At 42.0% G+C, this 13169-nt stretch overlaps 2 protein-coding genes across 3 annotated transcripts; one reads left to right on the top strand and one right to left on the bottom strand.

The window, feature by feature from the left end:
- The first annotated feature begins 4234 nt into the window (after nucleotides 1–4234).
- LOC120654399 (wall-associated receptor kinase 2-like) lies at nucleotides 4235–6975 on the top strand. Its single transcript, XM_039931923.1, has 3 exons — nucleotides 4235–5149; nucleotides 5251–5424; nucleotides 5688–6975. Exons 1-3 carry the CDS (start codon nucleotides 4276–4278, stop codon nucleotides 6845–6847), a joined length of 2208 nt encoding a protein of 735 aa, XP_039787857.1. The 5' UTR covers nucleotides 4235–4275; the 3' UTR covers nucleotides 6848–6975.
- LOC120654401 (mannosyltransferase APTG1-like) lies at nucleotides 6388–11706 on the bottom strand. Of its 2 annotated transcripts, XR_005667060.1 has the most exons (10): nucleotides 11372–11706; nucleotides 11061–11178; nucleotides 10464–10568; nucleotides 10040–10362; nucleotides 9467–9748; nucleotides 9190–9370; nucleotides 8923–9074; nucleotides 8650–8812; nucleotides 6863–8443; nucleotides 6423–6714 (listed from the first exon to the last, which is right to left on the bottom strand). XR_005667060.1 is itself a non-coding variant. In XM_039931924.1 (9 exons), the coding sequence occupies exons 1-9, from the start codon at nucleotides 11608–11610 to the stop codon at nucleotides 8357–8359; spliced, it is 1650 nt and encodes a 549-aa protein (XP_039787858.1). In that variant the 5' UTR covers nucleotides 11611–11706; the 3' UTR covers nucleotides 6388–8356. The 2 variants fall into 2 exon arrangements, 1 of the variants encoding a protein (XP_039787858.1); XM_039931924.1 differs by having other exon boundaries at nucleotides 6388–8443.
- Nucleotides 11707–13169: the final 1463 nt, after the last annotated feature.

The raw sequence follows: 13169 nt of genomic DNA, 5'->3' as shown, positions 1-13169 counted from the left end.
CATCATTTGCAATATTCCTACACATCCCAAATAAGCTGCGGAGGGCCCTCTTCACAAAGGAGTCATGGTGACGATGACGAGACGATGAAGAGGCACCCACAGAAGATGGAGCAGGATCATGTCTTGGGTTCCTTGTTGCACCGGCATGAGCTGGAGGAGGAGGTGGTGCATCACCTGAGCGGGCACGCAAGTGAAGAGGCTCATGCTTAACTGTCTTTGGAAATGTGACCTTGGTCACCCTCTCTATCATATACATGATGTATGGTGCAGCAGGAAGGGACTTTTTGGCCTCAATCATGGTCCTTCTTAGCTCATTCCAAATGAAATCCATAATGCAAAAAGGTCTACCACTTGGCAAAGTCCGGGCTAGAAGATTCACTGCATAGTATCTAAGTGCCACGGGATCACCATCCTTTGCATCAATGGTTGCTCTAAAGAATTGATTCATTGCATAGTAAACCGGCAAGAGATGGTTTGCCTTTCCTTCTTGAGCACAATAAGGATTGTAGAACAAGGTGGGTACTTGATATGTCTTGAGTTGTTCCTCAACATGAATGGGATCTCTCTTCTCATCCTTAGTGCCAAGTCCAAGTAACCTAGAGAAGGTCATGTAATCCACTCCATATTTTGCTCCTTCGGTGGTCCAATAAAATGCAATCTCATTTTCATCATAATATAAAGAAGAATGAAATTGAGCAAGGATCTCCTCATTCCAATCATAGAGAAAACCCATAATATCATAGAGACCCATCTCCTTGCACTTTTCCATAGCCTCATTAAAGAATGGATCCTTCATATTCTCATAATATTTCCAATCCACATACTTGCAATGAACAATGGGAGCACGAGACTTACGCATCACAACTGAAGAATAGAAGTCTTCATGAAGCTTGCACCAAAAGCGCCGCTCAAGACCTTCACTCTTGTCATATCTGTAAACTTTCTCTTTGCGTGCCTCCCTAAGTGCTACATCTTGCTTGTAATAGTTTCTTTCCATCTCTACCGTGAAGCCAGGCACTATCCCGGATCGATGAAGTCTTGGAATGTTAGGATAAGTGCGCTGCCTGGGAGGGTACTCAACTACCAAGCGAGGGGGGGTCTTAGGACATATGTCATGAGCAATACCCTTGCTTGTCGGAGTCAGACGGGATGGAGGAGCCACGGCTCGGCTTTGCAAAATGTAAGGAGCTTTTCTTGGCTCCTTAGAACTGCTCCCAGCGGGTTCCTTCCCGGCACGATGACGTGGATGCAACTCCCTTGGAGGATTTCGAGGGGCATCTTCCCTTTGAGTGTGAGGATCATGACGGCGCTTTTGTCTCCGTTGCTCTGCGTCCTCCAAGGACTCACCAGGACGTGGCCTCACCATGCTTAAGTATAGAAAGGAATGATCAAGACCAATCTCGATTGAAATTGGAGGAAAAAGATGTGTTTGTGGTGTCAAGTCCGGAGACTCCGGCGATTGGATTCCGACGGAAAAAAAAGTTTGCGACACTGACGCTTTCTCTTCCCGCCTTCTGCACCCGCCGTGCGATTGCCTTGGTCCATGCTAATCTCGCTTGTATCTCGCGCAACGAATCAGGGACATTGATTGCCTTCCATATTCACCTGCAATCAAGGGAAGGGAAGCATGCAGCGGCGGGTGGGATCCTCCTCGATTGCTGCCTGTCCATGATTCCTCCCTGCAATCACGCATCGGCATCCTCACAACGCGTGACGCCTGCCGCCAGCACGGTGCATCCTGTCGCCTCCCATTCGGCCCCCACTCGGCGCCAGGCAGCCGTCGGCGCTGCTGCTGCCTCCTGCCCGGTCGCCGTCGGTGCACCCAGAGACTTGGGACTTTATGAAAGCAGGGTTAATAGCAAGTATTATAGTGTGCTATAAAAAAACTGAATCCTAGGTGGAGGAGAGAAGAGAAGAGAGAGAAAAATGTAGGTGTTTACCTTACCGCCCGGCTGAATGAGATGATGTGCTGCTGCTTGTGGGCCCAAAAAAATTGTACCAGCAGCATGCAGCCGGCAGCAGGCACAGCAGCGGGCGCATGGCCGCGCATGCAGCCGGCTTGCCGGCTGCCTTGCGTTATTGCTCTTGCTCTAAATGGTTCCGCCGGTAGCCGGCTGGAAGGACTGATGAGATGGCAGTGGGTCCCACTGCATTTAATGCGCAGAAAAATGGAGCAACCAATAGCAGTCAGGTGCATGGAGACGGCAGCCAATAGAAGCAGCTAATATTAATTTTTATCTAGTGGTAATGCTATTTTTTAATTTGATAATTCAGAATTTTTTTATTTAGTAATTGTATTCAACATGGACTCTTTGATTAAGCCCTAATTTTCTTATTTTTTTAATTCCGAATTAAACTATTTACTAATAGTATTCAGCATGGACTCTTTGCCATGTCTTAATTTTCCTTAATTTTTTAAATCAGAAATTAGCTATTTATTAATCGTATTTGATATGAACTCTTGAGTTAGTTTGAACCGTTAGATCTTCATAAAATCCAACGGTGCAAATTCTTCTCTTTTTTAGATTAATGTAGGAATTTCTAGACCCTCTCGGCGAACGTGATGACTTCTTTTAACACTCCTTTAATAATTTAATATATTTTTTAATTCCAAATTAAGCTATATTTACTAATCGTATTTGGTATGGACTTTTGTCAAGTCCTTTTTTTAATTTTTTAAATTCGAAATTAGCTATTTATTAATCGTATTTGACATCTCACCGCGTTTCTTTACTCCATCATCATCACGAAATCGTCCGTCCATCCATCCATCTTCGACATCCCTTCAGTGCCACGACACCGGGGGCACATCGCGTCAGAGGCTCCCTCTGCCAGCCTGTTGCCTGCGACCACCGTGCTGCTAGCTACCAGTAGTTGCTAGGAATTCAAGTCAACATTATCTCTTTGCAAAGAGGTATTAACAGTCCAGATTAATTCTAAAACATATGTTTTTCCATCAAGCTCACGTATTACACATGCCCCCCTCTTCTTCAATAGTACAGAACCCATAATCCGTTTGCAAAACTTTCAATAGTACAGAACCCATAATCCGTTTGCAAAACTTGTAACAGGTACTAACAATATGACATACTAAAAAATTAGTCAACTGACAATAGTTGGACAGTCATAGAATAATGTAGGAATTTCTAGACCCTCTCGACGAACATAGTGACTTGCTTTAATACTCTCTTAATAATATAATAGAATTTATACTTTTAATTTTAAATTTAGCTATTCAGCTAATATTAATTTTTATCTAGTGGTAATGCTATTTTTTTAATTTGATAATTCAGAATTTTCCTATTTAGTAATTGTATTCAACATGGACTCTTTGATTAAGCCCTAGTTTCCTTGTTTTTTAATTCCGAATTAAACTATTTACTAATAGTATTCAGCATGGACTCTTTGCCATGTCTTAATTTTCCTTAATTTTTTAAATCCGAAATTAGCTATTTATTAATCGTATTTGATATGAACTCTTGAGTTAGTTTGAATCGTTAGATCTTCATAAAATCTAACGGTGCAAATTCTTCTCTTTTTTAGATTAATGTGGGAATTTCTAGAGCTAATATTAATTTTTATCTAGTGGTAATGCTATTTTTTTAATTTGATAATTCAGAATTTTCCTATTTAGTAATTGTATTCAACATGGACTCTTTGATTAAGCCCTAGTTTCCTTGTTTTTTAATTCCGAATTAAACTATTTACTAATAGTATTCAGCATGGACTCTTTGCCATGTCTTAATTTTCCTTAATTTTTTAAATCCAAAATTAGCTATTTATTAATCGTATTTGATATGAACTCTTGAGTTAGTTTGAATCGTTAGATCTTCATAAAATCCAACGGTGCAAATTCTTCTTTTTTTTAGATTAATGTGGGAATTTCTAGACCCTCTCGGCGAACGTGATGACTTCTTTTAACACTCCTTTAATAATATAATAGATAGATAGATAGATTGCAATTTCATGGCCAAACACCGGACAGCAAACGCGGCTGATAAAATTCTTCTGACCGAGTCTCTGCTCTGACTGGTCGCAACCTTTAATAATATAATAGATAGATTGTAATTTCATGGCCAAACACCGGACAGCAAACGCGTCTGATAAAATTCTTCTGACCGAGTCTCTGCTCTGACTGGTCGCAACGCAATACAATCCTAGTAGAACAAGCAAGAGTAAGGTTCGGACCACCATTATATAAGCATAGCTCGGTTCCCAAAAGCAAACCTGGATCATAGTAGGACAAAACACATAGAGCCAGAACAAAATAAAGAGATGGCTGGAGTGTTACCGTGGCTAACCTTAGCAGCCACTCTTCTGCTAGCAACCATCAAGAGCAGCACGTCCAGGATGGCAAAGCCTGGCTGCAGAGAAACCTGCGGCGATCTCACCATTCCCTACCCCTTCGGCATCGGTCCTGGCTGCTACTACAGCCAAGGGTTCGATGTTTCATGCGAGGATAACCACACTTTCATGCACGACTCAAGTAGCCAAATGGAGATCTACAACATCAGCCTTCTAGGAGGGCAGGTCCGAGTCAACACCTTGATTGCCTCCAAGTGCTACTACAAGAACGGCACCACCACAGATGGATGGGCCTCAACAGATACTGCTCAGTTTTTCACAATATCCAGCAAGGCCAACAAGCTAACGGCCATTGGATGCTACACTCTTGCATTCTTGAGAGGCTATAATAAGCATACAGCTGGAACTGGGTGCTTATCTATGTGCCTGGACCAGCAGAGCGTGGATCAGAGTGGTCGGTGCTCTGGCATGGGCTGCTGCCAGACATCGATTGCGCCAAACCTCACTTCCTTCAACATAACCTTCGATGGGAGGTACAATAATTACGACGTGCTTGGTTTCAACCCATGCAGCTATGCCTTCGTTGCCGAGCAGGATTGGTTCAGGTTTGAGGCTTTTTACCTCGAGGATAATAAGTTAACAGAGAAGTTCAAGGACGGAGTTCCTGCTGTGTTTGACTGGGTTACTGGAAACCAATCCTGTGATGAAGCGGTTAAGGACAGATCATCATATGCCTGCATTAGCAAGAACAGCCAGTGTGTCAACTCACCAAATGCTACAGGGTACCTCTGCAACTGCACCGACGGCTTCGAAGGAAACCCCTACCTTGAAGATGGGTGCCAAGGTCATCGACTCTCCAGAATCACTGCTTGTTTCTTCTTTACACCTTAAGTTACCTTATTCACTGATCTTCAGTTATTGTGTACTCTTGTTCGGTGTTTGCAGATATCAATGAATGTCAAAATCCAGATCAGTATCCGTGCCACGGAATTTGCAGTAATACAATAGGGAATTACAGTTGTTCCTGCACACCTGGGACTCACAGCATAGATCCAAAGATCTCAACCTGCAGTGCAGATGCAGATTCAGAAAAGGCTAAATTAACAAAAATGTTTATAGGTAAGTTCCTTATACTCCAAAGACTTCATTAGAATTATCAGAAGAGCATAGACAAGTCATTGTGATGTAAAGGTAGCAGGTATATTCAGACACCACTGACATGAAATCAGCGCTTGGTAGATACTTGGAAGAAGCATTATTGATTCTACATGCAGATCCTCCCTAACCAATCCTCACATCATCCACTTTATTTGTACTATAGGTCCCCCCAAAAGGATGTTACTTTAGATTTCAAGTAACTAAAACAATGTTTTCCTTGGCAGGTATTTCATCATGTGCTATACTTCTGCTTACCTGCGTTTTTGCACTTCTGATTGAATGTCAGAAGAAAAGGCTGATGAAAGAAAAGGAGATATTCTTCCAACAAAATGGGGGCCTGCTGTTATATGAGCAAATCAGATCTAAGCAAGTTGACACAGTGAGAATATTCACAACAGAAGAACTAGAGCAGGCAACAAACAAATTTGACTCAAGCAGAGAAGTAGGGAGAGGTAGCTATGGCACTGTTTACAAGGGAATTCTGAAAGACAACAGAGTAGTAGCCATCAAACGCTCAAAGATCATGAACATGGTTCAGAAAGATGATTTTGTGCAAGAGATGATAATACTTTCACAAATCAACCATAAAAATGTAGTCAAGCTTATCGGTTGTTGCTTAGAAGTTGAAGTTCCCATGTTAGTCTATGAATTCATGCCAAATGGCACTCTATTTGATCTGATACATGTCACGTACCGAAGCCCATCCATTTCTTTAGAAGCTCGTCTCAGGATTGCCCAGGAATCTGCAGAAGCATTGGCATATCTGCACTCATCAGCATCCCCTCCCATAGTTCATGGAGATGTAAAATCTCCAAACATTCTCCTAGGTGACAACTACATTGCAAAAGTCACTGACTTTGGAGCATCAAGAATGCTTCCAAAGGATGAAATACAATTTATGACCATGGTCCAGGGAACTCTGGGTTATCTAGACCCTGAATACTTACAAGAGCGTCAACTAACAGAGAAGAGTGATGTTTATAGTTTTGGAGTTGTGCTTCTAGAGCTAATTACAAGGAAGACAGCGATTTATTCTGATGTAACTGAAGAAAAGAAAAGCCTGGTATCATCTTTCCTTCTGGCATTGAAAGAGAGCAGACTTCAATCTTTCTTGGACAGAAGTATATTGGGCGTTGGAATGGAGCTGCTCCAAGAAGTTGCCCAACTTGCAAAGTGTTGCTTGAGTATGAAGGGGGAAGAACGGCCATTAATGTCAGAAGTGGCTGAACGGTTGAGATTTATACGGAGAACCTGGCGAGAACAATTGACTGAGAATGCTAGTGAAGAAATTGAATGTATGCTTGAAAACCCATCGAACTATGACCCTTCTAGTACTGGGCGTCATGGAAATTTGATGGCACTAGATTTAGAAATTGGTAGATGATAAATGTGTGCGTACCAAAACTATAGATCGCCATTTATTTTTCCTCCTCACATAAATACCCTGTTACATGTAACATTTGTTTTTGTCATCAATTCTCAATATGAATGGCAAACTTGTCGGATTTTGAAGGTACTCCAGTCAGGATTAGCAACACAAATTTGCCATGGAATTGCTTATTACAATTCACAACATGGAAGTCAGGACTTAAATCCACTTAGATTGTTGCTTCACCTAATATGAGCTAACCATACAGCATTATACTAGTGACGCCAATCAACCTCTAACTCCAAACTATGCTCACTCTACTCTTGAAACAGACTTTGAGAAATAGAAGCAAGCTTGGAAGTTGATATGTAGGTATTAACACTATAAATGTTTTCATGTATGATCAACGTAAGGCAAGAATAACATGACAGTGTATGCTGAAAGAAAATTTAGCAATCAACAACAAATACATTAGTTAGTGTCAAATTGTCAGTAGCTTGCCATAAGAACAAAAAAAGTGACACTCCTGTCCGTAAAAAAAATGATCCTTGCAATATCTACTTCAACTGACAAGAAACTAGTATTCAACAATACAAATGAATGAAACTTAGGATGTTCTGAGACTTGACCATGTCACAGTTAGCCAGATAAAACCTGCATTTTGCCAAACTTACCGAGCATTAAGATTAGGTTCTATTGCAACGTCATAAAAGGTGCAAGCTAGGTCCATCAGCTCACTGTTACTTTATGATGTGAGTCAACAAGCTAACTTATCATTCATCTATTTTGACTAAAAGAGAGCAGAAGCAACACAGTTTGTGGTACTAACATGGAACATGACGTATAACACAGTTTGGGGTACATTCACAAAACAATGAGATTGGATATACCAGTGAATCAGAAGAGTCAATATAGAGAAAATGGTGGAGATTGTGCTACCTACCTAACAAAAGCCTACATACAAGACTATCAGGGATTCAGGGCATCCATAAATAAGCATATAAATTTTTAAAACACATTGTCAACTTGTAATTCCATGTATGTTGGAAGAGTTCTAAATTTAAAATAGGCTTGCTGGTCAAACAAAGAAACCCAGCCACTGTTATGAAGTTGAAGCCATTTTAAAATTTTGCCAATTTGTGCGATCCTTTCTTTATGCACATAGCAAATATGTGAGCAAACGAACAAAGAATGAATGAAGCAACACACCTCACGCGTGCAAATTTTATGTTGTTGTTAGGAAGGCTGCACTTCCTACATTTTATGTTAGTTACAACAATATTACTAAGCTGCAAATTTATCTTAGAAGCACAGACCATGGACATAAAGGCGCAATGCAAGCTGTGAATTATTATGCAGTAGCAAAGCACCTGAAAGTAACAGAACATCTTCATTTTCAAGGGGTCAAGATATCAGAAGTATCAATATTGTTACAGCTCATTTCTGAAATGAAAAACTAAAACACAAAACATGAGGAGATTGTTAGACAAGATAACAGGCCTTTTCTGCCACACCAATACTACATCATAAGACATCCCTCTGTGAATAAACAACGACAGACGACTGAAGGTCTCTGTCAACCTTGAAATGGGAGTGGAAATATCTCCTGACCTGCCAACCATAGAATTGTTAATGAGTTTAAGTACTATTTTACAAAACAAGAAATTCCTGCACTAGTTAGTATCACTGTATCAGTCTAACTCTTAACATATATTACCTGGCAAATAATAACAAACACTGGAAAACAGTAGCTAATGTGCATCTATTGAACCACGAGTAAAAAAACACATGATGCCTAAGGCACCATGACATATTACCTCAAGAAAAGAATTGCGCAGAAGCAAGTGGAGAACATGTCTTTCTTCGGACTCAAATAATACAATGTGACTGAATGAAGATAAATTTCCGAAAACCTCGCCCACAAACTCAGATGGGCTTGTAAGGAAACGATCTGACTCATCCAAGGTCCCTTTGCTATCACTGAGTGCATTGAAACAAGTCAGCGGCAATGTACATGCAGAGGATTTATTGCATTTCAAAGTATGAAAGGTTAGATCTATTGCATTTCAAAGTACAAAGGAAATAACCACCTAGGAGTGCAGTCCAAAAAGCGCATAGGTATGTTGTAATGTAAGGTAGAATAGTAAGGTGTTGAATGACAAGGCATGAGGAAGAGGACACTCTTCACTCTTCCATCATGGGCTTCTTTTGACAAATAATACATAACATCTTCTGTTCCTCTCTGCCACAATGAGTGTAGCTAATGAGACATAAATGGAAATAATGGAGAAGCAAAAAGAAAAAAAATCCATTGAGCGACACGAAGCAAGAACAATATTGGCAAATAGAAAACTTACTTGATGGAATAACAACATATAGAAGGCCATTGGAATATTGGTTATGATGAGAAGAATAACAGAAATCTGCAACCTCGAAAGACATCTTTTCTCATGCAGCTTTTTTCCCTTGAATTGTGACATTGCAGCTAAGCAGTATCCTGAGAACATCAATGCTAAAGGTAGCACCGGAAGAACAAATCTGCAGTTTTCAATCTATGTGTATCATACCATGTCTATAGTGAGAAGAGGTTAGTTGATTACATGAACATTGTACACTTGCAAGAACGGTGAATACCTGAATTCTTTATGTCCAAGTATGCTGTAAACCCCTAATACCCAAGTGATTAGTCCTGAAATCCTCCATTCTCGAGACTTTACAATTCCACATATTGCCAATGGTAAGAATGTCCAAATCATGGATGGAAAACCCTGTGTGAAGTACCAGTGGAAGACATGTGTTCCATAGTAGTCACCTCCTGAAGAGAAGAGGTTGAATTTCAAAAAATTAAGTGGCACTATGACCTGGGAACCATACATCCACCAATCAAGGAGTGTTGTTACTGCAAGGACAATGGCCCTGCAGAAAGATTAAACAAATAGTTTATATAGAATAGTAATTGGTCGGAAAAAAATGACCAGAACCGATGAGGAATATGTGTCCTGCCAAGGAAAGAAACAAACACAGAGAAAAATAGAATAGAATGGAACTGGGAAAAGAATTTAGAATGGCTAATTCTAAAATGTCAATATTGTTGTATGTCCAGTGCACGAAATCAAGATACAATAAAGATAAGACAGCATAGAGAAATTCACAAATCCTAAATAACAAAAGATTGAAAGTTTGGCATGAGTTTAAACAATAACTTACCCTACCGGAATGACCTCGAGAAAGACAAAACGACATTTGCATTTCATCTGAATAAAATCCAACAGACCAACATAAAGCCATGTTACAGCACTTGTTGGCCGAATGGCGCAGGATAAGGCTGCTATCAGAAGAGCCAGTTTTCTTGATGGATGACTTTGTTTACTGGCAGCTTGATGCTTTGAAACAACTGAGGTTCCCTTGGAAGATTCTATTGCGGTAAACCAATAATGAAGCCCGGCGACAGTCAAAACCGTCTCCAAGCTGTTTGATAGAGTCCGTGTGATGCAAAAAAACATGAACCAGTTAACCAACTGGGAAAATAACTGCAAGCAGTTTGTTAAGGCCGACATCCAATAGGGCACTGCAATTATGTACTCATGAAGGAAATCATATATCTTATATCCATATATGAATTTAAGGATACTGTCCATTGGGCAACCTGAACACTGAAAATACGTTTGGAAAGTTTATACAAGTATAGATCTCCAAAAGCTGCAAAGACAGATTGCAGGAGCCGTGGAGCCATCACCTACATGAAAACAGATAAACAGATAAGGAAATGTGAACAAGAAGAAGCTGAGGGGAGAGGTAAGGACGAATGTCCTGACTTATGATAGACATGGTTCTCATGGCAATTTGCTGTTCATATTAAGTTTGCAACTTGGTATCTTAGAAATGAGATTGAACTATGAGTCTGGATGTTTCTGAAGAAGCTGGTATCACAAAACCAACATGATGGTTCAAAGCTGGTATCACAAAACTAACATGATGGTTCGAACCCAGTTCCATGTCACTTGTCCACTAAGAATTCTTGATTCTTTTTTTTTAAAGAAGTGATAACCCATCGGCCATCAATACTGGTTAGAGAAGTTCTGTTCCCAACAGTACCCACAACCACCTAGAAAATAGAAGGGGGGCATTCTCCCTGACAATTCTAGCACCACGAGCTCGTGTCTAGAATCACCATCCTTTGCTCAATTGATATTCTGCTAGACTTGCCACAAATTGGTTAAGGTATTACCATAAACCATGGAGTATCCAGGCGGAGTAGCGCCAGAATCTTGTAGAGAGCAGCAAAGATCAACGGGTGGAGGTAACTTCGCAGGCCCCGCTTCCACTCCCAAGTAAGGTGGCCATACCTGCGACCACAACCGCGAGAAAACGAAACGCATTAGCAGTCCGGTATCAAATAAATTTCCATGAAAAGTAAGGCTTCGCAGCCCCTTTTTTTCCGCAAGGAAACCATCGCATTCCCTTGAGTTGAGCGGCAAACGGATCGCGCACTCTTAACGAACTCCCGCGAAACAATGAGCAGCGGCGAGGCGAGGTTACCCGAAGGCGACGCGGTGGGCGACCTCGAGGCACTGCCAGTGCTCGTCGGGGTTGAAGTAGGTGCGCACCAGCAGCGCGTTGGCCGCGCGGAACGCCAGTGCGAGCGCCAGCACCCTCCGGTCCGACCCCAGCGCCGGCCACGGCCGGATCCGCAGCGGCAGCGCCTTCTCCGGCGAAGGCGGCGGATCTGCGTCGCCAGGCGGTGAGCCGGCAGCCCGAGATCGCCTGCGCTGGCTCATCGCGCGCTTGCTTCGTATGTCCGTTTCTCTCTCGCTGCCGGCGCCGCTGCTGTGCGCCTCGCGGCGGAGCAGAGTCGCAGGCGCAGAGGGGAGGGGGGGGGGGGGGGTGGGGGTTGGCACTGGGAATCGAGCTGTCAACGAGCCGAGCTTGAGCGAGCCCAGGTGCCCAGCTCAGGCTCAAACGGCCGGGATTCGAGGTCGAGGCTTCAGCCGAGGCCCAACGGGCCGAGTAGATGTTGGCAAAATGGGCCAATGGGCTGAGTTATGTGTGGTTAGGGGGCTTTCGGCCTGCGTAGGGATGAGGAACGGCCCAGTTACAGCCCATTTTTTCTTTTTCCTTACTTTCTTCTCTTCTCTTTCGTTTTTTTTTGTCTTTTCCTCTTCTTTTCTTTTTCTTTACCATCAGATAACAATTTTTTGTGTCGCTTAACGCCACCTTGCGGATTAAGTCATCAACAAATACCTAAAAATCTCAAGAAAAAGCGCCCTTGGAAAATGCGAATAGCAGGAATTCCGCGACCGCATGGGATTGGTTCTAGATGATGGTCATTAAATCACATGGATAGTCTCAAAGATATCGATCGATATTAGTTAGGCGAGGTAGCAGCGCTTGAGGCAGTGAAAATGACCAGTCATAGCATGTGAATAATCATTTAAGAGAGAAGGGTTGTTGTAAGGAGCTTTGAAGCTTGTGAAGATTCGAGGAAGGAGGGAAATGGATGCCGTATGGTAACGAAGAGAGCGGGGTTGTTGGGTTTTGAATACCGGATGGGATAATTGCCCAACGGGATTAATCTTAGTGTTGTTCCTTTTTTCCACTGAATATTTTCCCCCCAAAACAACCTTGATATTACTAGTTTAGTAGTACTTTTGGACTCTTGAGTGATGTCCGTTTTATTAGTCATCACGTAATTGTTAAAAGAACTCAATGTCGGCAATTTCATATCAATTAAAAAAAAAGGTTCTTGAGTAACTCCAAAGTTTATAATGATCACCTGACATGTGAGTAGTTAAAAGGGAAAAAATGCCATTAATTGTGAGCTTCGTAGCTTAAGAACATTCAAGAAAGGAGGGTGGAAGCTTCGAGTAAGAAGAGGTGGAAACAAATATGAAAATAGGAGGTTTGTCAGCCCGTTTCACTACGAGGCTATAATATTTTTTTATTTTTATTTTCTACGTGATATATTTTAATTTATTTTTTCTAATTTATTTTTTCTACAACTTATATATTATAACTCGCTCGAAGACATGTGGGTCTTGGCGTCCACGGACCCACATATCAGCGACTAAGTCACAACGTGTAGTATATTAGATGATTTGAATCGCCCCACTCTTAAACGATGCCAACCCGCGCGCCTCCTTAAACGACGCCAACCCATGGTCTATAAAATCCTTCCATTGTCATCCCTCCTCTAGCAACCAACCTCTTCCCTAGTCATCGAGTTCCTTTCTTCTCGCCGTAGGCTTTCTCGACGGCTCGACGTCGGTCAGGGACAGAGACAGCTCGACGTCGGTCAGGGGCAGAGACAGGGGGGCGCGGCAGGGCCTGCCCCCCCTAA

The sequence above is a fragment of the Panicum virgatum genome, chromosome 1N, assembly GCF_016808335.1.
Source record: "Panicum virgatum strain AP13 chromosome 1N, P.virgatum_v5, whole genome shotgun sequence".
NCBI classification, from domain to species: domain Eukaryota; kingdom Viridiplantae; phylum Streptophyta; class Magnoliopsida; order Poales; family Poaceae; genus Panicum; species Panicum virgatum.
This window is presented reverse-complemented; position numbering and strand designations above follow the sequence as displayed.